General features: G+C 38.6%; 1 protein-coding gene across 1 annotated transcript in view; it reads right to left on the bottom strand.

The window, feature by feature from the left end:
• TOPAZ1 (testis and ovary specific TOPAZ 1) overlaps positions 1-23,781 on the bottom strand; it is a 133,462-nt gene that overhangs the window by 63,168 nt on the left and 46,513 nt on the right. Inside the window, 1 exon segment of the mRNA XM_059162283.1 lies at positions 18,618-18,681. Coding sequence (XP_059018266.1) covers positions 18,618-18,681 — 64 coding nt within the window.

The raw sequence follows: 23,781 nt of genomic DNA, 5'->3' as shown, positions 1-23,781 counted from the left end.
GCAGCGGCAGGCATGGACCTAAGCCCACCATCCCAAGACAGCCACAGCCAGCACCCATCCACACATAAGAGAACCCAGCATGGGCTCCAGTTGACAGTCCCTGCCTGGGTCTGCGACCACCACAGCTGCCCCCGCTGCCTCCGCTGCCATGGGAGCTGAGCGTACCCGGCGTGGCCGTGAGCTCCAGTCAGTGATCCCAGGAATGGCAGACACCAGCAACAAGCTCACCCCGACCAATATCACTCTCAGTTTTGGTGGCATGGGGGTACAGAGACAAGCAGGTGCCTCGAGCGACCACTGAGATGGTGGCTGCGGTGTACACTGCTGTGGGAGGTTTCAGTGTTCAACGGAGTTTGCGGAGGTGGGGTTGATGTGATCTGGACCATTCAGAGAGGAGCAGACTGTGGCTCCTCTCTGAGGCAGAGGTCTGGGTGCAGAGAGTTTCTTTGCTCTGACCCTATGAAAAGGAACAAAAAATCGCCAGAGAACAAAACCCTGAAAAACTGGTTTCCACCAAGCACAGACCCTTGGTAGGATGAAGGGCAACACGACTCAAACAGGACTGACTGAGAAACAATGCAGCAGGCCCCACCTCCAGAAGACAAACAGAAAGAACAAGAGGACAATAACCATAGGGTGCCCATAGAACCGTAAAACCCCAACATCGGGGAAAACAATATATTAAGCTCCTGGTATTGCACCACAGCCTGTATATTTTGTAGTCACAATTTTTTTTCCTTTAAATTCATTCTCATAATTCTTGTTCTTATTTTTGTTTTACCTACTTACCATTTCAACTAGATTTTAATACAACATACTACTTCATAACTTTTTTTAAAGATTTTATTTATTTATTTGACAAAGAGAGATCACAAGTAGGCAAAGAGGCAGGCAGAGAGGAGGCAGGGGGAAGCAGGCTCCCTGCTGAGCAGAGAGCCCAATGTGGGGCTCAATCCCAGGACCCTGAGATCATGACCTGAGCCAAAGGCAGAGGCTTAACCCACTGAGCCGCCCAGGCGCTCCTCTAAGTAACTTTTTAACTTGAACTTTTTCGAAACATATACTTTTTAAATATATATATATATATATATATAGGTAGATAGATAGATAGATATAAGCTTCAAGTTAGTCCTTTTTTCCTATTCAATACTACCCCTATATATATACACCAGTTTTAAATTCCCTGTATCTCTGGAAAGTTGAATCCTTTAAAAAGATATCAAGATACACCCAGGAAGAACCGAAATACCCTTCATCACCCACATTGAGGGATTATAACCACATTCCTGTCTTATTCTTTTGTCAGTGTTTCTGTGTGTTTTTCCTTTTGTACTTCATGAATCTTATTCTTGGGGTTCATTTTGGCTGGGTTTTTCTTTTTCTTTATTCTTTTGTTGGTTTTTTTCTCTGTTCATTTTTGGTTTTGTACTTTATAAATCTTACTCTTGGGGCTCATTTAAGCTGGGTTTTTTTTTTTTTTCCCTCTCTCTCTCTCTTTTTTCTTTCTTTTTTGGTGGTGACTCCAATTACACCAAAACTTTACAGGGTGCACCTTGCTGGGATCGTGGTTGATATTTTCAGCTACATAGCCCCTCAACTGCCTCTCATCAGAATGACTAGGAGAAGGAACATGCAACAGAGGAAAAATTCAGACTGTGACCTCTGTCACAGAACTATTGGATATGGACATAAATAATATGTCAGAAATAGAATGCAGGGTAACAGTTATCCAGACAATGGCTAGGTTGGAGAAGACCATTAGTGGCAACCTAGAATCTCTAAGGGTGGAAGTGAGCACTGATCTGACAGAACTTAAAAATGCTATCAATGAGATCCAATCTAATCCAAATACTCTAACAGCTAGGGTAAATGAGACAGAAGATCAAATCAGTGACCTAAAAGACAAACTGACAGAGAGAAGGATCAGGAGTAGGCCTGGAACAAACAGCTTAGAAGCCATCAAAACAAAATTAGAGAAATAAATGATGCCATGAAAGGTTCTAATGTCAGAATTACTGGGATCCCTAAGGGGGTGGAAAGAGAGAGAAGACTAGAAGATAAAGTTGAACAAATCCTAGATGAGAACTGCCCTAATCTGCAGAATGGAACAAGTGGTCATGTCCTAGAGGCAGAGAGGACACCTCCCAAGATCAGTGAGAGTAGAAAGACGTCCAGATGCAGAATTTGAAATTCTCAACTCCTAAATTCAGACAAAATGTCTTAAGGGCAGCTAGGGGGAAGAGATTCCTTACGTAAAGAGGGAGGTACATCAGAATAACATCATACATGTCCACAGAAACCTGGCATGCCAGGAAGGGCTGACAAGACATGTTCAGGGCACTGAATGAGAAGAACATGCAGCCAAGAATACTTTACCTGGATTCAGAATGGATGGAGAGATAAAGAACTTCCAAGACCAGCAAAGATTAAAGGATTTTGTGACCACCAAGCCAGCACTACAAAGGGGGGGGGGGGTCTATAAAAGAAGAAAGAACCCAAGAGTGATATAGAACAGAAATTTATAGACATTCTATAGGAACATGATGACAATAGACATTCACAGGCAACATGATGACAATAAAAAGTATCTTTCAATAATCACTCTCAATGTGAAAGGCCTACATGCTCCCCTAAAATGGCACAGGGTAGCAGACTGGCTAAAAAGACGGGACACATCCACATGCTGTCTACAAGAGATTAATTTTGAAACTAAAGATACATCCAGACTGAAAGTGAAGGGCTGGAGAACCATCTTTCATGTCAATGGGACTCAAAAGAAAGGTGGGGTAGCAATTCTCATAAGAGACAAATTAGATTTTAAGCTAAAAATTTTAGTCAAGAGATACAGAAGTACACTACATCATGCTTAAAGGATCTATCCAACAAGAAGTTCTAACAATTACGAATATTTATGCTCCTAGCATGGGAACAACCAACTACAGAAGCCAACTGTTAATCAAAATAAAGAGACATATTGATAAGAATACATTAATTATAGGGGATCTTAACACACCACTCTCAGCAACAGACAGATCATCTAAGCAGAAAATCAACAAAGAAACAAGAGATTTGAATGACACATTGGACCGGATGGCCCTCACAGGTATAAACAGAACATTCTACTCTAAAATAACAGAAAATTAACTTTTCTCAAGGGCACATGGATCTTTCTCCAGAAGAGACCACATACTGAGTCACAAATCAGGGCTCAACTGATTTGAGAGACTGAGATTATTCCCTGCATATTCTCAGACCACATTATTTTGAAACTGGAACTTAATCACAAGAAAAAGTTTGGAAGGAATTCAAACACTTGGAAGCTAAAGAGCATCCTGCTCAAGAATGTTTGGAGTAACCAGGAACTCAAAGAAGCACTTAAACAATTCAAGGAAACATATGAGAATAAAGACACATCGGTCCAAAAACCTATGGGATACTGCAAAGGTGGTCCTAAGGGGGAAATACGTAGCCATCCAAGCCTCACTCAAAAAAAAAAAAAAAAGAAAAATCCCGAATAAATAAACTCTCTTTACACCTTAAAGAACTGAAGAATCAACAAGTTAAGCCAACCCCATGCACAAGCAGGGAAATAATCAAGATTAGAGCAGAGATCAATGAATTAGAAATGCGAGATACAGTAGAACACATCAACGAAACCAGAAGCTGATTCTTTGAAAGAATTAATAAGATCAATAAACCACTGACCAGACTTATTCAAAAGAAAAGAGAAAGGATCCAAATTAATAAAATTATGAATTAAAGGGGAGAGATCATGACTAACACCAAGGAAATAGAAACAATCATCAGCAATTATTATCAACAGCTATATGCCAATAAGATAAGCAACTTAAAAGAAATGGATTTATTCCTGGAAACCTATAAACTTCCAAGGCTGGAACAGGAAGAAATTGACAACCTGAATAGACCAATAACTAGTAACGAGATTGAAGCAGTGATCAAAAACCTATCAAGAAACAAGAGTCCAAGACCTAATGGATTCCCTGGGGAATTCTACCGAACATTCAAAGAAATACCTATTCTCCTGAAGCTGTTTCAAAAAAACAGAAACAGAAGGAAAACTTTCAGACTCTTTCTATGAGGTCAGCATTACCTTGATCCCCAAACCAAGAAAAGACCCCATAAAAAGGAGAATTTCAGACCAATATCTCTGATGAATATGGATGCTAAGATTCTCAACAAGATCCTAGTTATTAAGATCCAACAGATTAATAGAAGGATTATCCACCATGACCAGGTGGGATTTATCCCTGGGATGCAAGGGTTGATCAACATTTGCACATCAATCAGTTTGAGAGAACACACTAATAAGAGAAAAGACAAGAACCATATGGTCCTCTCAATTCATGCAGAAAAAGCATTTGAGAAAATACAGAATCCTTTCCTGATTAAAACTCTTTAGAGTATAGGGATAGAGGGAACATTCCTTCAACTTCATAAAATCCATCTATGAAAAACCCACAGCAAATATCATTCACAATGAGGAAAAGCTGAGAGCCTTCCCATTGAGATCAGGACCATGACAAGGATGCCTACTCTCACCACCATTGTCCAACATAGTACTAGAAGTCCTAGCAACAGCAATCAGACAACAAAAAGAAAGAAAAGGTATCTGAATTGCCAAAGAAGAAGTCAAACTCTCTCTTGTTGCAGATGACATGATGTTTTATGTAGAAAACCCAAGACTCCAGCCCCAAATTATTAGAACTCATACAGCAATTCAGCTCAATGCACAGAAATCAGTGGCATTGGGGCACCTGGGTGGCTCACTGGGTTAAAGCACCTGCCTTCATTCAGGTCTTGATCCCAGGGTCCTGGGATCAAGCCCTGCATTGGGCTCTCTGCTCAGCAGGGAGCCTGCTTCCACCTCTCTCTCTCTCTGCCTGCCTCTCTACTTGTAATATCTGCCTGTCAAATAAATAAATAAAATCTTAAAAAAAAAAATCAGTGGCATTTCTATACACTAAAAATGTGACTAAGGTAAGGGAAATTAAGGAATCGACTCCACTTACAATAGCACCAAAAACCATAGATAACCCAGGAATAAAACTAACCAAAGAGGTAAAGGATCTATATTCTAGAAACTACAGAACACTTAAGAAACAAATTGAAGACACAAAAAGATAGAAAAATATTTCAACCTCATGGATCAGAGAATAAACACTGGGAAAATGTCTATGCTGTCCAGAGCAATCTATATTTCCAATGCCATCCCAATCAAAATACTATCAGCAATTTTCAAAGTACTGGAACAAACAATCCTGAAATTTGTATGGAACCAGAAAAGACCCCAAATCATCAAGGAAATGCTGAAAAAGAAAACCAAAGTTGAGGGCATCATGTTCCCTGATTTCAAGCTGTATTACAAAGCTGTGATCACCAAGACAGCATGGTACTTGCACAAAAACAGATACATAGACCAATGGAACAAAATAAAGAGCCCAGATATGGACACTCAACTCTATGGACAACTAATCTTTGACAAGGTAAGAAAGAATATCCAGTGGAGAAATAACACTCTTTTTTAAATAATGGTGCTGGGAAAATTGGACCGCTATGTATAGAAGAATGAAACTGGACCATTCTCTTATACCATATACAAAGATAAACTCAAAATGGATGAAAAACCTCAATGTGAGACAGCAATCCATTAAAATCCTAGAGGAGAATATAGCCAGTAACCTCTTCAACATCAGCCACAGGAACTTTTTTTCAAGATATGTCTCCAAAGGCAAAGGAAACAAAAGCGAAGATCAACTTCTGGGAATTCATCAAGATCAAGAGCTTCTGCACAGCAAAGGAAACAGTCAACAAAACAAAAAGGCAACCCATGGAATGGGAGAAGTTATTTGCAAATGACACCACAGATAAAGGCCTGTCATCCAAGAGCTATAGAGCACATCTCAAACTTAACACCCAAAACACAATCCAGTTAAGAAATGGGCAGAAGATGTGAATAGACACTTCTCCAAAGAAGACATACAAATGGTTAACAGACACAGGAAAAAATGTTCAACATCATTAGCCGTCAGGGAAATTCAAATCAAAACAACATTGAGGGAGGAGTCAAGATGGCGGAGAAGTAGCAACTGAGACTACTTCAGCTAGCAGGAGATCAGCTAGCTTATCTAAAGATTGCAAACTCCTGCAAATCCATCGGCAGATCGAAGAGAAGAACAGCAATTCTAGAAACAGAAAAACAACCACTTTCTGAAAGGTAGAACTGGCGGAGAAATGAATCCAAAGCGTCGGGAAGATAGACCCTGGGGGGAGGGGCCGGCTCCCGGCAAGCGGAGCAACGGAGCACAAAATCAGGACTTTTAGAAGTCTGTTCCGCTGAAGGACATCGCTCCAGAGGCTAAACCAGGGCGAAGCCCACACGGGGGCAGCGTGGCCTCAGGTCCCACAGGGTCACAGAAGGATCAGGGGTGTCTGAGTGTCACATAGCATGCGGGAAGTAGAACGGGAAACCCGGCTACAGAGACAGAGCCGACAGTAAGCTCACAGCTCGGGGTTACCTTGAACCAGCCGCAGGCTCGGTGAGCTCGAAGCGCAGCCGGAAGTCAGGCAGACGGGAGTTACTGGGCGCTGTTCTCTGAGGGCGCATTGAGGAGTGGGGCCCCGGGCTCTTGGCTCCTCCGGGCCGGAGACCAGGAGGCCGCCATTTGTATTCCCATCCTCCAGAACTCTACGGACAGCGCTCAAGGAACAAAAGCTCATGAAAGCAAACCCAACCGAATTACTCAGCCCCTGGTAAGGGCGGTGCAATTCCGCCTGGGGCAAAGACACTTGATAATCACTACACCAGGCCCCTCCCCCTGAGATCAGCAAGAAATCCAGCCAAGACCAAGTTCACCTACCAAGGAAATACGGTTTCAATACCAAGGAGAGCAGCAGACTTCCAGAGGAGGAGAAAGCAAAGCACGGAACTCATGGCTTTCTCCCTATGATTTTTTTTTAGTCTTGCAGTTAATTTAATTTTTTTCTTTTTCGTTTTTTTTTTCTCTTCTTCTGTTAAATTTTTTTTTAACTTTTACCCTTTTCTTTTTTAATATTTTTAAACTGGTTTATCTAATATATATATATTTTTCTTTTTTATACTTTTCTTTGTTCATTTTCTTTTTTTAATTCTTTTCCTTTTTCTTTTTTTTTCTTTCTTTCTTTTGGAACCTCTTTTAATCCCCTTTCTCTCCCCTCACGATTTGGGATCTCTTCTGATTTGGTTAAAGCATATTTTCCTGGGGTTCTTGCCACCCTTTTAGTATTTTACTTGCTCCTTCACATACTCTTATCTGGACAAAATGACAAGGTGGAAAAAATCACCACAAAAAAAAGAACAAGAGGCAGTACCGAAGGCTAGGGACCTAATCAATACAGACATTGGTAATATGTCAGATCTGGAGTTCAGAAAGACAATTCTCAAGGTTCTAGCCGGGCTCGAAAAAAGGCATGGAAGATATTAGAGAAACCCTCTCGAGAGATATAAAAGCCCTTTCTGGAGAAATAAAAGAACTAAAATCTAACCAAGTTGAAATCAAAAAAGCTATTAATGAGGTGCAATGAAAAATGGAGGCTCTCACTGTTAGGATAAATGAGGCAGAAGAAAGAATTAGCGATATAGAAGACCAAATGACAGAGAATGAAGAAGCTGAGCAAAAGAGGGACAAACAGCTACTGGACCACGAGGGGAGAATTCAAGAGATAAGTGACACCATAAGACGAAACAACATTAGAATAATTGGGATTCCAGAAGAAGAAGAAAGAGAGAGGGGAGCAGAAGGTATACCGGAAAGAATTATTGGGGAGAATTTCTCCAATATGGCAAAGGGAACAAGTGTCAAAATTCAGGAGGTTCAGAGAACGCCCCTCAAAATGAATAAGAACAGGCCCACACCCCGACACCTAATAGTAAAATTTACAAGTTTTAGTGACAAAGAGAAAATCCTGAAAGCAGCCCGGGATAAGAGGTCTGTAACATACAATGGTAAAAATATTAGATTGGCAGCTGACTTATCCACAGAGACCTGGCAGGCCAGAAAGAGCTGGCATGATATTTTCAGAGCACTAAACGAGAAAAACATGCAGCCAAGAATACTATATCCAGCTAGGCTATCACTGAAAATAGAAGGAGAGATTAAAAGCTTCCAGGACAAACAAAAACTGAAAGAATTTGCAAACACCAAACCAGCTCTACAGGAAATATTGAAAGGGGTCCTCTAAGCAAAGAGAGAGCCTACAAGTGGTAGATCAGAAAGGAACAGAGACCATATACAGTAACAGTCACCTTACAGGCAATACAATGGCACTAAATTCATATCTCTCAATAGTTACCCTGAATGTTAATGGGCTAAATGCCCCAATCAAAAGATACAGGATATCAGAATGGATAAAAAAACAAAACCCATCTATATGTTGCCTCCAAGAAACTCATTTTAAGCCCGAAGACACCTCCAGATTTAAAGTGAGGGGGTGGAAAAGAATTTACCATGCTAATGGACATCAGAAGAAAGCAGGAGTGGCAATCCTTATATCAGATCAATTAGATTTTAAGCCAAAGAATATAATAAGAGATGAGGAAGGACACTATATCATACTCAAAGGGTCTGTCCAACAAGAAGATCTAACAATTTTAAATATCTATGCCCCCAACGTGGGAGCAATCAACTATATAAACCAATTAATAACAAAATCAAAGAAACACATCAACAATAATACAATAATAGTAGGGGACTTTAACACTCCCCTCACTGAAATGGACAGATCATCCAAGCAAAAGATCAACAAGGAATAAATGACACTGGACAAGATGGATATCACAGATATATTCAGAACATTTCATCCCAAAGCAACAGAATACACATTCTTCTCTAGTGCACATGGAACATTCTCCAGAAGAGATCACATCCTTGGTCCTAAATCAGGACTCAGCCGGTATCAAAAGATTGGGATCATTCCCTGCATATTTTCAGACCACAATGCTCTGAAGCTAGAACTCAACCACAAAAGGAAGTTTGAAAAGAACCCAAATACATGGAGACTAAACAGCATCCTTCTAAAGAATGAATGGGTCAACCGGGAAATTAAAGAAGAATTGAAAAAAATCATGGAAACAAATGATAATGAAAATACAACGGTTCAAAATCTGTGGGACATAACAATGGCAGTCCTGAGAGGAGAATATATAGCGGTACAAGCCTTTCTCAAGAAACGAAAAAGGTCTCAGGTACACAACCTAACCCTGCACCTAAAGGAGCTGGAGAAAGAACAAGAAAGAAACCCTAAGCCCAGCAGGAGAAGAGAAATCATAAAGATCAGAGCAGAAATCAATGAAATAGAAACCAAAAAAACAACAGAGCAAATCAATGAAACTAGGAGCTGGTTCTTTGAAAGAATTAATAAAACTGATAAACCCCTGGCCAGACTTATCAAAAAGAAAAGAGAAAGGACCCAAATAAATAAAATCATGAATGAAAGAGGAGAGATCACAACACCAAAGAAATACAAACTATTATAAGAACATACTATGAGCAACTCTACGCCAACAAATTTGACAATCTGGAAGAAATGGATGCATTCCTAGAAACATGTAAACTACCACAACTGAACCAGGATGAAATAGAAAGCCTGAACAGACCCATAACCAGTAAGGAGATTGAAACAGTCATTAAAAATCTCCAAACAAACAAAAGCCCAGGGCCAGATGGCTTCCCGGGGGAATTCTACCAAACATTTAAAGAAGAACTAATTCCTATTCTCCTGAAACTGTTGCAAACAATAGAAATGGAAGGAAAACTTCCAAACTCATTTTATGAGGCCAGCATCACCTTGATCCCAAAACCAGACAAGGATCCCATCAAAAAAGAGAGCTATAGACCAATATCCTTGATGAACACAGATGCAAAAATTCTCACCAAAATACTAGCCCATAGGATTCAACAGTACATCTTTAAAAGGATTATTCACCAGTACCAAGTGGGATTTATTCCAGGGCTGCAAGGTTGGTTCAACATCCACAAATCAGTCAATGTGATACAACACATCAATAAAAGAAAGAACAAGAACCATATGATACTCTGAATAGATGCTGAAAAAGCATTTGACAAAGTACAGCATCCCTTCCTGATCAAAACTCTTCAAAGTGTAGTGATCGAGGGCACATACTTCAATATCATCAAAGCCATCTATGAAAAACCCACCGCAAATATCATTCTCAATGGAGAAAAACTGAAAGCTTTTCCGCTAAGGTCAGGAACACGGCAGGGATGTCCATTATCACCACTGCTATTCAACATAGTACAAGAGGTCCTAGCCTCAGCAATCAGACAACAAAAGGAAATTAAAGGCATCCAAATCGGCAAAGAAGTCAAACTATCACTCTTCGCAGTTGATGTGATACTATATGTGGGAAACCCAAAAGACTCCACTCCAAAACTGCTCGAACTTGTATAAGAATTCAGTAAAGTGTCAGGATATAATCAGTGCACAGAAATCAGTTGCATTTCTCTACACCAACAACAAGACAGAAGAAACAGTAATTAAGGAGTCAATCCCATTTACAATTGCACCTCAAACCATAAGATACCTAGGAATAAACCTAATCAAAGAGACACAGAATCAATACTCAGAAAACTATAAAGTACTCATGAAAGAAATTGAGGCAGACACAAAGAAATGGAAAAATGTTCCATGCTCCTGGATTGGAAGAATAAATATTGTGAAAATGTCTAGGCTACCTAAAGCAATCTACACATTTCATGCAATTCCTATCAAAGTACCATCCATCTTTTTCAAAGAAATGGAACAAATAATTCTAAAATTTATATGGAACCAGAAAAGACCTCGAATAGCCAAAGGGATATTGAGAAAGAAAGCCAAAGTTGGTGGCCTCACAATTCCAGACTTCAAGCTCTATTACAAAGCTGTCATCATCAAGACAGCATGGTACTGGCACAAAAACAGACACATAGATCAATGGAACAGAATAGAGAGCCCAGAAATAGACCCTCAACTCTATGGTCAACTAATCTTCGACAAAGCAGGAAAGAATGTCCAATGGAAAAAAAGACAGCCTCTTCAATAAATGGTGCTAGGAAAATTGGACAGCTACATGCAGAAAAATGAAATTGGACCATTTCCTTACACCACACACAAAAATAGACTCAAAATGGATGAAGGACCTCAATGTGAGAAAGGAATCCATCAAAATCCTTGAGGAGAACACAGGCAGCAACCTCTTCGACCTCAACCGCAGCAATAACTTCCTAGGACATCGCCAAAGGCAAGGGCAGCAAGGGCAAAAATGAACTATTGGGATTTCATCAAGATCAAAAGCTTTCGCACAGCAAAGGAAACAGTTAACAAAATCAAAAGACAACTGACAGAATGGGAGAACATATTTGCAAACGACATATTAGATAAAGGAGTAGTGTCCAAAATCTATAAAGAACTTAAACTCAACACCCAAAGAACAAATAATCCAATCAAGAAATGGGCAGAGGACATGAACAGACATTTCTGCAAAGAAGACATCCAGATGGCCAACAGACACATGAAAAAGTGCTCCATATCACTCGGCATCAGGGAAATACAAATCAAAACCACAATGAGATATCACCTCACACCAGGCAGAATGGCTAAAATTCACAAGTCAGGAAAATACTGATGCTGGCGAGGATGTGGAGAAAGGGGAACCCTCCTACACTGTTGGTGGGAATGCAAGCTGGTACAACCACCCTGGAAAACAGCATGGAGGTTCCTCAAAATGTTGAAAATAGAACTATCCTATGACCCAGCAGTTGCACTACTGGGTATTTACCCTAAAGATACAAACATAGTGATCCGAAGGGGCACGTGCACCCGAATGTTTATAATAGCAATGTCCACAATAGCCAAACTTTGGAAAGAATCTAGATGCCCATCAACAGATGAATGGATCAAGAAGATGTGGTATATATACTCAATGGAATACTATGCAGCCATCAAAAGAAATGAGATCTTGCAATTTGCAACAACGTGGATGGAATAGAGCATATCATGCTTAGTGAAATAAGTCAAGCGGAGAAAGACAACAATAGTTGATCTCCCTGATATGAGGAATTGGTGATGCAACATGGGGGCTTAAGTGGGTAGGAGAAGAATAAAAGAAACAAGATGGGATTGGGAGGGAGACAAACCATAAGTGACTCTTAATCTCACAAAACAAACTGAGGGTTGCAGGGGGGAGGGGGATTGGTAGAAGGGTGGTGGGGTTATAGACATTGGGGGGGGTGTGCTTTGGTGAGTGCTGTGGGGTGTGTGGATCTGGCTATTCATGGACCTGTACCCCTGGGGATAAGAATATATGTTTATAAAAAATAAATAAATAAATAAAATTTTAAAAAGAAAAAAAACCACATTGAGATACCACCTTATACTAGTTAGAATGGCAAATGCTGACAAGACAGGAAAAAGCAAATGTTGGAGAGGTTATGGAGAAAGGGGTACCCTCTCACACTGTTGGTGAGAATGCAAACTGGTATAGTCACTTTGGGAAACTATGTGGATGTTCCTCAAACAGTTAAAAATAGAGCTACTAAATGGCCCCACAATTATACTACTGGGTATTTACCTCAATGATACAGATGTAGTGAAAGGAAGGAGCACATGCCTGTGCCAATGTTCATAGCAGCAATGTTCACAACAGCCAATCTGTGGAAGGAGCCAAGATTCCCTTCCACAGACGAATGGATAAAGCAGATGTGGTCCAGATATACAATGGAATATTACACAACCATCAGAAAGGATGAGTACCCAAAATTTGGATCAACATGGATGGAACCGGAGGAGATGATGCTAAGTGAAATAAGTCAAACAGAGAAAGATAATTATCATATGGTTTCACCCATATGTGGAACATAAGGAACAGCATGGAGAACATTAGGAAAAGGAAGGGGAAAAGGAAGTGGGGGTGAATCAGAGTGAGAGATGAACCATGAGAGACTATGGGCTCCAGGAAACGAACTGAGGGTTTTAGAGGGGAGGTGCATGGGGGAATGTGTTAGCCAGGTGGTGGGTTTTAAGGAGGGCACATTATTGCATGGAGCACTGGGTTTTATATACAAACAATGAATCTTGAACACTACATGAAAAACTAATGATGTACTATATGGTGATTAACATAATATAATTTAAAAAATTTTTTTAAATCTAAGAAAAAAGAAAAATTAATGTTGAAGTTATAATTACTTTATACAGCTTTAATAATACAAAATAATAACATTAAGTTTTATTTTAAAGCTCCTTTATGTACTATAATTGTTTTTCCTGGGCACATACAAATGAATTCTTCCTGCTATTCACTTTGTAGTATCTACATAGTTGCCATCTTAGCAGGTAACATGAGAAATTCAGTATCTGCTACTATAACTTCTATAACTTATTAAACTGGAACTACATATGTTTAAAGAAAGCAAGCATAGTCTGAAAAAATTTGTTAGTGTTTAAGTAGTCCATGGTAATTGACATGAAGCACTCCTTCTTTTGTCAGGAAATACTTTTAAAATTTAAAATATTAATATAGCTTCTCCTTTAAAATGATCTCCTTTGGTTAAACTGTTTGGAGAGAAAGGTTTGACTATTTTCATAGCTTTTGACATGAACTGCTACATTGCCCCCCCCAAGTTTCATTGTAATATAATGTACATAATAAAAAATTTACCATCTTAGGTGTACATTCAATGGTATTAAATATATTCAAAATGTTCATCCATTTCCATAATTCCTTTCACCTTATAAAACTGAAACTCTGTACCCTTTAAACAATAATTCTCCTTTCCCCCTTCCTCCCAGCTCCCATTAACCACCATTCTACTTTCTGTCTCTGTGATTTTGACTACTCTAAGTACTTCACATAAGTAGAATCATACAGTATTTGGCTTTTTGTGACTGACTGACTTCACTTAACATAATGACCTCAAGGTTCATCCATATTGTAACATATGTTAGACTTTTTCTTTTTTTTTTAATGATTATTTTCCTATGTTTTTTTTTTTTATTTTCAGCATAACAGTATTCATTATTTTTGCACCACACCCAGTGCTCCATGCAATCCGTGCCTTCTCTAATACTCACCACCTGGTTTCCCCAACCTCCCACCCCTGCCACTTCAAACCCCTCAGATTGTTTTTCAGAGTCCATAGTCTCTCATGGTTCACCTCCCCTTCCAATTTCCCCCAACTCCCTTCTCCTCTCTAACTCCCCATGTCTTTCATGCCATTTGTTATGCTCCACAAATAAGTGAAACCATATGATAATTGACTCTCTCTGCTTGACTTATAAGGAAGATGTGGTCCATATACACTATGGAGTATTATGCCCTATCAGAAAGGATGAATACCCAACTTTTGTAGCAACATGGACAGGACTGGAAGAGATTACGCTGAGTGAAATAAGACTTTTTCTTTTTTTACGTTGAATAATATACTGTATGTATATACCAAATTTTCCTAATCCATTCATGTCACTGAACATTTGGAATCTTCAGATTTCAGCTATTATAAATAATCCTGCTATGAACATGTGTCTACACATATCTTTCAAGACCCTGATGCCAATTCTTTTGTGTATATACCTAGAAGAATTGCTGGATCATATAGTAATTCTATTTTTAATTTTTTGAGGAACTGCCATACTGTTTTCCACAGTGTATGTAACATTTCACATTTCCACCAAAAGTGCCAAAGGTTCAAATTTCTCTGTATCCTTTTTGTTTTGATAGTAACCATCCTAATGGTGTTAGGTGGTATCACAGTGTAGTTTTATGTGCCTTTCCCTAATTATTAGTGATGTTGAGCATCTTTTTTATGAGCTTGTTGGCCATTTGTACATCTTGCAAAAAAAAAGGTCTACTCAAGTATTTTGCCTATTTTTGAATCAGGTTGGTTTTCTTGCTGTTGAGTTTTAGGAGTTCTCTATATATTTTGGATATTAATCCATGATTATATATATGATTTCCATATATTTTCTTCCATTCTGTGGGCTGAAGTTTTATTCTTTTGATACTGTCTCTTAATGGAGAAAATTTTTTAATTTTCATGAAATCCAATTTGTCTTTGTCTTTTGTTCTGTGTTTTTAATGTCACATCTGAGAAGTTCCTGCCAAACCAGTGTTGTAAATCTTTTGTTATGACTTCCAAGGCTTTTATTGTTTTAGGTCTTATATTAAATTACATTAAACTCTTTTTTGATCCATCCTGAATTAATGTTTTGTATATAGTATTAGGTAAAGATAGTATTAGGTAAAGGTTCTTTAGCATATGATATCCAGTATTCTCACCATCACTTGTTGAAAGAACTATCCTTTCCCCATTGGATGGTCTTGGTACCATTGTCTAAAATCATTTGATCACATATAAGAGGGTTTTGTTTGGGCTCTTTATTCTATTCTATTGGTTTGTATGTCTGTCTGTATGTCAGTACTGTGGTTTTCTTTTACTGTAGCTTTGTAGGTAGTTTTCAAGTCAGGAAATATGATTCCTCCAGGTTATTCTTTTTTCAGCAATGCTTTGTAGATTTCATCACACATGATTTCCAGTTCCATGGTTAACTCCTAAATATTTTATTATTTTTTATGCTATTGTAAACTGAAATGTTTCTGTTATTTCTTTCACTCATTAGCCTATCTCCCACCTGTCTTTAACCAACCCTCAGTATGTTCTCTATTGTTAAGAGTCTTTTGTGGTTTGTTACCCTCTTTTTCTTTTCCCTTCCCCTATTTTCATCTGTTTTCTTAAATTCCACGTATGAGTGAAATCATATGGTATTTGTGTTTCTCTGACTTATTTTGCTTAGCATAGACACTCTAGCTCCATTCATATTGTTGCAAATGGCAAGATTTCATTCTTTTGATGGCTGCATAATATTCTGTTATATATATGTATGTGCGTACACACACACATATACGCACACCCCACATCCTCTTTATCTATTCATCAGTCAATGGATATTTGGGTTCTTTTCATATTTTGGCTATTGTTGATAATGTGCAAACAGAGATCATTTTACTTTTCCTTTTCCAAAATGGATGTATTTTATTGCCTTGCCTAATCACTCTGGCTAGAACTTCCAGTTCTCTATTGAACAGAAGTGATGAAAATGGGTATCCTTGCTTTTGTTCCTGATCTTAAAAGTTTTCAGTCGTTCACCATGAAGTATGATGTCTAAGTAGGTTTTTCATATACAGGTTTCCCTTATTCTCTGGAAGCTTGCTTTATGCCACTTCATTTTTTTAAAGACCTATGTTAGTACAGGCCTACCTTGTTTTATTGCACTTCATTTTATTGCACAGTGCAGATACTGCATTTTTTACAAATTAAAGGTTTGCAGGAACCCTACATCAAGTAAGCCTAGTGGTACCATTCTTCCAACAGCATTTGCTCATTTCATGTCTCTGTGTCACATTTGATAGTTCTTCAAATATTTTGAACTTTTTCATTCACTGATCTGTAATCAGTGTGATCAGTGATTGGGACGTGCTGAGGGCTTGGATGATGGCTAAAATTTTTAAAATTAAGTTTAACTAAGGTATACATTGTATTTTTATTATTATTGCACACTTAACACACTTATACAGTACAGTATAAATAAATGTAACTTTTTAAATTTCAATTTTGTTAGTTAACATATAGTCAAATGTTGGTTTCTGGAGTAGAATTCAGTGACTCATCATTTACATACAACACCCAGAGCTCATCACAACAAGTACCCTCTTTAAGAGACATCACCCATCCAGCCCTTCCCCAACCCTTCTCCCTCCATCAACCCTGTTTGTTTTCTGTCATTAAGAGTCACTTGTTTCCCTCTTTTTTTTCTCTTTCCCCCCCTTCTCATATGTTCACCTGTTCTCTTTCTTAAATTCCACATATGAATGAGATCATATGGTATTTGTCTTTCTCTGGCCGACTTATTTCACTTACCATAATACACTCTAGCTCCATGCACATCACTGCAAATGGCAAGATTTCATTCTTTTTGATGGCTGAATAATATTCCATTGTATATATATACACCACATCTTTTTTTAATCCATTCATCAGTCAATGGACATTTGGGCTCTCTCCAGAGTTTGGCTATTGTTGATAATGTTGCTATAAACATCAAGGTGCATGAACCCCTTAAAATCTATATTTTTGTATCTTTTGGATAAATACCTAGTAGTACAATGGCTAGGTCATAGGGTAGTTCTATTTTTAACTTTTTGAGGAACATCCAGAATGTTCTCCAGAGCGGCTGCACCAGTTTGGATTTCTACCAACCGTTCAAGAGGGTTCCCCTTTTTCTGCATCCTTACCACCTGTTGTTCATAATCCTCTCAATGTGCTGCTGACTTTGGTTTGTTAGTATTTTGTTGAGGATTTCTGTATCAATGTTCTTAAGGGATACTGATCTGTAGTTTTCTTTTCTTGCAGTGTTTATGCCTGGCTTTGGTATCAAAGCAGTGACTAACTCAACCTCATAGAATAAGTAATCAAGTGTTCCTTCCTCTTCAACTTTTTGGGAAAGATTGAGAATATCTGGTATTCTTTTTTTAAATGTTTGACAGAACTGACAAATGAAGCCATTGGGTGCAGGGCTTTTGTCAGAGACTTTGGATTACTGATTTAATCTCCTTACTAGTTACAGTTCTATTCAGAATTTCTATTCATCATTTAGTCTTGGCAGGTTTTATGTTTTTAGGAATTCATCCATTTCATTTGCTTTTGTGTACAATTATTCCATTGTATTCATAGTATTCTCTTATAATTGTTGTTATTTCTATAGAATTGTGTTAATGTCTGACTTTCATTTTTTATTTAAGTAATGTGAATATTCCTTTTTTCTTAGTCTATTTAGCTAAACATTTGTCATCTTGTTGGGCCTTTTTTAAGAACCAGTTTTTAGTTTCATTTTCTCACTGTTTTTCACTCTCTATTCCATTTATCTCTGCTCTAATTTTTATCATTTCCTTCCTTCTGCTAGCTTTGAGTTTTAGCTGCCCATCTCTTTGCACCTCTGTGATCAGAAGTAGTGAACAACAATCTGCTATTTCCTATGACTAAGACTTGAGAGATAAATAAGTCTTTGCTATGGGGTAGGAGGATGGAAGAAAGGCATCCCAGATAGCAGAAACAGTGGCTCTGATATTATAACAGAGTCTGGCCTGTTTAGGGAATTGCAAGAACCCAGTATGGATGGTACATTTGCCTCTAAGGGTTAAGTGTTAAAACTGAAGGATAAAGAAGTAGGGAAGATCCAGTATCTGAAACATCCTATCAGAAAGATTTTAAGCCAATTAACAATATTACTTTTTCTGTCTTAACACCTTTACATAAAATTTCTACATTATGCAAATATTAGTATGTAAGAGAACTGTAAAGTGTATACTGTAAAGTGGATTCTAATTTTTTAGTGACCAAAATGCCCCACTTATTTTTAATCCTTCTAAGACCATCAGAGCCATTCTAAGGCATTCAGTTTTCATACTTATAAGTATTAAATTTCCTTTCAAACTGTAAGACACAACAGCACATTGTCTGAAACACTCACATTCATGAATTTATAGTAATCATTCCATTGTCTCATACCTGCACGTTGTAGCAAACACAGTTCGTTGATACTTATATATTTCTTAAACATATCCATACAAACCTACAAGTAATAAAAACAAAACATTACCTTTTTATATTTCATTTAAAAAGACACAAATTTCCATCCTATCTTTCTGTTTATTCTATATTTTTTAAGTGAACTTAAAGCAATGGCATAAAAAGTTGAAATTAGGTTAACTCACAGATTTGAAATGCATATTGAATTCACAACAGAAGCCTTATTTTAGAGATGCTTTGACAAAGAAATAATCAAGGAAATAAACAAGATTAGCAAGCAACTAGAGAAGGGAGGAAATCCTTGAATGTTCAAAATTTTAAAAACCTTATTTAGATCATTTAAAAAAATAACCATTTATTGGTCTAAGGATAAATACACTTACCAATAAATTGAACAGAGAGCCTACAAATAGACCCAATCATATATAATCAGTTAATTTATATGACATGGTGACCCAGCAGTACAGTGGGGGAAAGAGTGGTCTTTTTTTCGTAAATGTTGTTGGGTCACTTAAGGATCCACACGGGAAAAAAATATTTATCTTTACCTTTTTCTTCACATCATAAACAAAAATCAATACCCAGTGGCTTAGTGTTCTAAATACAAAGGTAAAACAATAAGTCTTTTAAAGAAAAAACACAAGATCTTGGCAAAGATTTCTTCAACAGGATACAAAAAGTTAATATAAAAAATGGACAAGATTGGATTACATAAAAATTAAGAAATTAACTACATAAGAATTACATAAAAATTAAGAAATTAAAAGGGGAACTTATACACTAGTAAAAGTTACCTGCTATACACATACCCAACAAAGAACTTAGAATATATAAAGAATTCTTAAGATAAATAAGAAAAAGACAATCCCATAGTATATAGGTAAAAATATTTAGGTATTTCCCAAAAGAGGGTATCCAAATATCCAACAATGATTTTGAAAGCTGCTTAGCTTCATCAGTCATCATTAAGGAAGGCATCACGCCCCACCCATCAGAATGGCTAAAATTAAAAGGCTGATAAATATCAAGAGCTGGTAAGGCTATGTATGAAGCAACCAGAACTCTCAGGCATTGCTGATGAGAGTGTAAATAGGCAGACTGCTTCGGAAATCTATTTGGCAGTGCAGACTAAATTTGAACATATGCAGATCCTATGACCCAGCAACTCCAGTTTTAAGTATAACCCATCAGAAAGTGTATATATATTCACCAAAAGACATGCAGAAGAACACTGATAGCATCACTATTGTAATTACCATATTTAGAAACCACCCAAAGGAATCAAAAGTAATATTTATCAATAAATTTTGATATACTCACACAACAGAATATTCAATATTATACAGCAATGAGAAAGAAATGTTTAAAATTAAGTAAAAAACATAGATGAATATTGAGCGAAAAGAATGACTTCATTTATATAAAGCACAAAATCAGGCAAAGCTCATTTACGCTACTAGGAGTCAAAGAAAATCTGAGTGGGTTAAAGCCTCTGCCTTCGGCTCAGGTCATGATCCCAGGATCCTGGGATCGAGCCCTGCATTGGGCTCTCTGCTCAGCAGGGAGCCTGCTGCTTCCTCTCTTTCTGCCTGCCTCTCTGCCTACTTGTGATCTCTGTCTGTCAAATAAATAAATTCTTAAAAAAAAAAAAAAGCTTTAAAAACAAAAAAAAAAATATGACTGAGAGAGGAGGGGCATGATGGCAGAGAAGTAGGAGACCTGTTTCAACCAGTCCCCTAAAGTGAGCTAAGTATCTACCAGAACACTCTGAACACCCATGAAATCAGCCCGAGATGTAGGATTATACACTGCTGGATCTCTATGGGGGCAAAAGACACTAATAGACAGGTAAAGCAGAGTAGGAACTCTTGGATGGATATCGGAGGATAAACAGAAGAGGCAGGGAGCCACCAGAAGCAACACATTGGAAAGTGACACCCCAATATGAAAGTGCCCTGTGGTTGGGGACCAGCATTAACTTGGAGTCTGGTTAAAAGCACTTAAAAAGAGCAAAAGATCTTAAGGGGTAACTGGTGGAATCTGGCAGTCATGGGCATAGGCCTAAATCCTTGGACCAAGGACTGCCACCGCTGGCAACCACCCTTGCAGGAGAGAGTGCAGCAGAGCCCCCAGTTCCTGGTCCTAGCACCACCCAACTGTGTGCTGCTTGCACCACCTCTCGGCAGGGTGCATTCCCACTCTTGGTGAAGCAGTCTGGTGGGCGCTCTCTAGAACTACAGCCTTTTACGTTCTGTGTGCATTGCATGACCAGGGTCTGACCACACAGTCCCCACTTGTGCCTGAGAGACCTTGATGTGGACGCTAGCCAGTGGTCTCTAGAACCAGCCAAGGGTCTGACACTCCCAGCTTGCACCTAAAGGAACTCAGCATGATCTCTGACAGCATGGACCCAGTCCCCAGACAGCAGTCCTGGCAAAGGCAGGCTCCCTGGACCAAATTCACTCCCGGATTTAGTGGCACACACAGGGGTGCAGAGACAAACAGGCACTTCAAGCGACCCCTGAAACAGTGGCTGGGGACAAGCACTGCCTGTGGGACCTTGCACTTCAGCTTGCAGAATTTGCAGAGGGGGAGTCTGTGTGTTCTGGACCATCCAGAGGGGAGCAGACTGAGGCTTCCCTCTGAGGCAGAGGTCTAAGTGGAGTTTCCTTAACACTAAACCTACAAAAAGCCACAAAGAGAGCCAAAAACAAACAAATAAACTAACAAAAACCTCCAGAGAACAAAAGCCTGAAAAACTGGTTTCCAGAGCCCAGCCCCTTTATAGGCAGCAGGACAATTCAACCCAAGCAAGACTGACTGAAAGAAAACAACACAGCAGGTCCCTACCCCAAAAGGCAAGCCAAAAGAACAAGAGGACAACCACCACAGGGTCCCCATAAAACTGTAAAGCCCCAACATCAGGAGAAAACAATATATTAAGCTCCTGGTATTACCCTAAAACCTGTATATTTCATAGATACAGCTTTTTTGTTTGTTTTTAATTCATTTTCACAATTCTTGTTCTTTTAATCTCTTTACCCTACCTACCATTACAACTAGAGGTTCAATATAACATACTCCGTAATAACTTTTAACTTTAACTTTTTTAATACATACATCTGTGTTTTTTCTTGTTTTTTAAATACATATAGATATAAGCTTTAAGGTCATCCTTTTTCCCTATTCAATACTACCCTATATATAAACCAGTTTTATCTCTGGAAAGTTGAGTCCTTTAACAAAGATAACAAGACAAACCCAGGAAGAACAAAAATAACCTTCCTCATGTGGTCCATATACACTATGGAGTATTATGCCTCCATCAGAAAGGATGAATACCCAACTTCTGTAGCAACATGGACGGGACTGGAAGAGAGTATGCTGAGTGAAATAAGTCAAGCAGAGACAGTCAATTATCATATGGTTTCACTTATTTGTGGAGCATAACAAATATCATGGAGGACAAGGGGCGTTAGAGAGGAGAATGGAGTTGGGGTAAATTGGAAGGGGAGGTGAATCATGAGAGACTATGGACTCTGAAAAACAATCTGAGGGGTTTGAAGTGGCGGGGGGTGGGAGGTTGGGGTACCAGGTGGTGGGTATTATAGAGGGCACGGATTGCATGGAGCACTGGGTGTGGTGAAAAAATAATGAATACTGTTTTTCTGAAAATAAATTAATTAATTAAAAATAATAATAATAACCTTCCTCTCCCACTGTGAGGATTTATAACCACCTGCCCATCTTTTCCTTCTGTCAGTTTTTCTGTGTATTTGTTTTTGTTCTGGTATTATATAAACCTTATTCTTGGGGTTCATTTTGACTGGGTTCTTTTTTTTTTTTCCTTCTTTCTTGTCATTTACTTTGTCGGTCTTTTTGTTTGTCTGTTTTTGTTTATATACCTTATAAATCTTACTTTTTGGCCTCATTCTGGCTGGGTTTTCTCTTTTTTTCTTTTCTTTCTCTCTCTCATTTTTCTCTTTTCCCTTTTTTCTTTTTTCTTTCTATTTGGGGGTCACTCCAATTGCTCCGAAGCATTCCAGGGTGCACCATGCCTGGATCGTGGTTGATATATTCAGCTATAAAACCCCTTAACCACATCTCACCAAAATGACTAGGAGGAGGAACATCCAACAGAGGAAAAATTCAGAGACTATGTCCTCTCGATCAGAACTATTGGATATAGAAATAAACAGTATGTCAAAAAGGGAATTCAGGGTAACAATTATCCAGGCAATAGATAGGATGGAGAAAGCCATTAGTGACAACACAGAATCTCTAAAGGCAGGGAGAGCCATCAGGGCAGAAGTTAAAATGCTATCAAGAAGATCCAATTTAGGGGCGCCTGGGTGGCTCAGTGGGTTAAGCCGCTGCCTTCGGCTCAGGTCATGATCTCAGGGTCCTGGGATCGAGTCCCGCATCGGGCTCTCTGCGCAGCAGGGAGCCTGCTTCCCTCTCTCTCTCTCTGCCTGCCTCTCCAACTACTTGTGATTTCTCTCTGTCAAATAAATAAATAAAATCTTTAAAAAAAAAAAAAAAAAAAAAAAAAAGAAGATCCAATTTAATGTCAATACTCTAACAGCTAGAGTAACAGAGGCAAAAGAAAGAATTAGTGATCTAGAGGACAAAATGATAGAGAAAAATGATCAGGAGGAGGCATGGAACAAATAGCTTAGAAGACATGAAAACAGAATTAGGGAAATAAATGATGCCATGAAACGTTCCAACATCAGAATCACTAGAATCACTGAGAGGGTGGAAAAAGACAGAAGAATAGAAGATATAGTTGAACAAATTCTGGATGAAAATTTTTCCAGTCTGAGGAACAGAACAAGGGTTCCTGTCCTAGAGACAGAAAGGACACATGCCAATATCAATGAATCTAGAAAGACCTAAAGGCACATAATTGTGAAACTGACAAATCATAATTTTAGACAAGTGCTTCTGAGTCAGCTAGGGGGAAGAGTTTCCTTACATACAGAGGAAGGTCCACTAGAATAACGTCAGACCTGTCCACAGAAACCCGGCAAGCCAGAAAGGGCTGGCAAGATATATTCAGGGCACTAAATGAGAAGAACATGCAGCCAAGAATACTTTAGCCAGCAAGGCTGACAATCAAAATGGATGGAGAGATAAAGAG

The sequence above is a fragment of the Mustela lutreola genome, chromosome 2 (genome assembly GCF_030435805.1).
Source record: "Mustela lutreola isolate mMusLut2 chromosome 2, mMusLut2.pri, whole genome shotgun sequence".
NCBI lineage: Eukaryota > Metazoa > Chordata > Mammalia > Carnivora > Mustelidae > Mustela > Mustela lutreola.
This window is presented reverse-complemented; position numbering and strand designations above follow the sequence as displayed.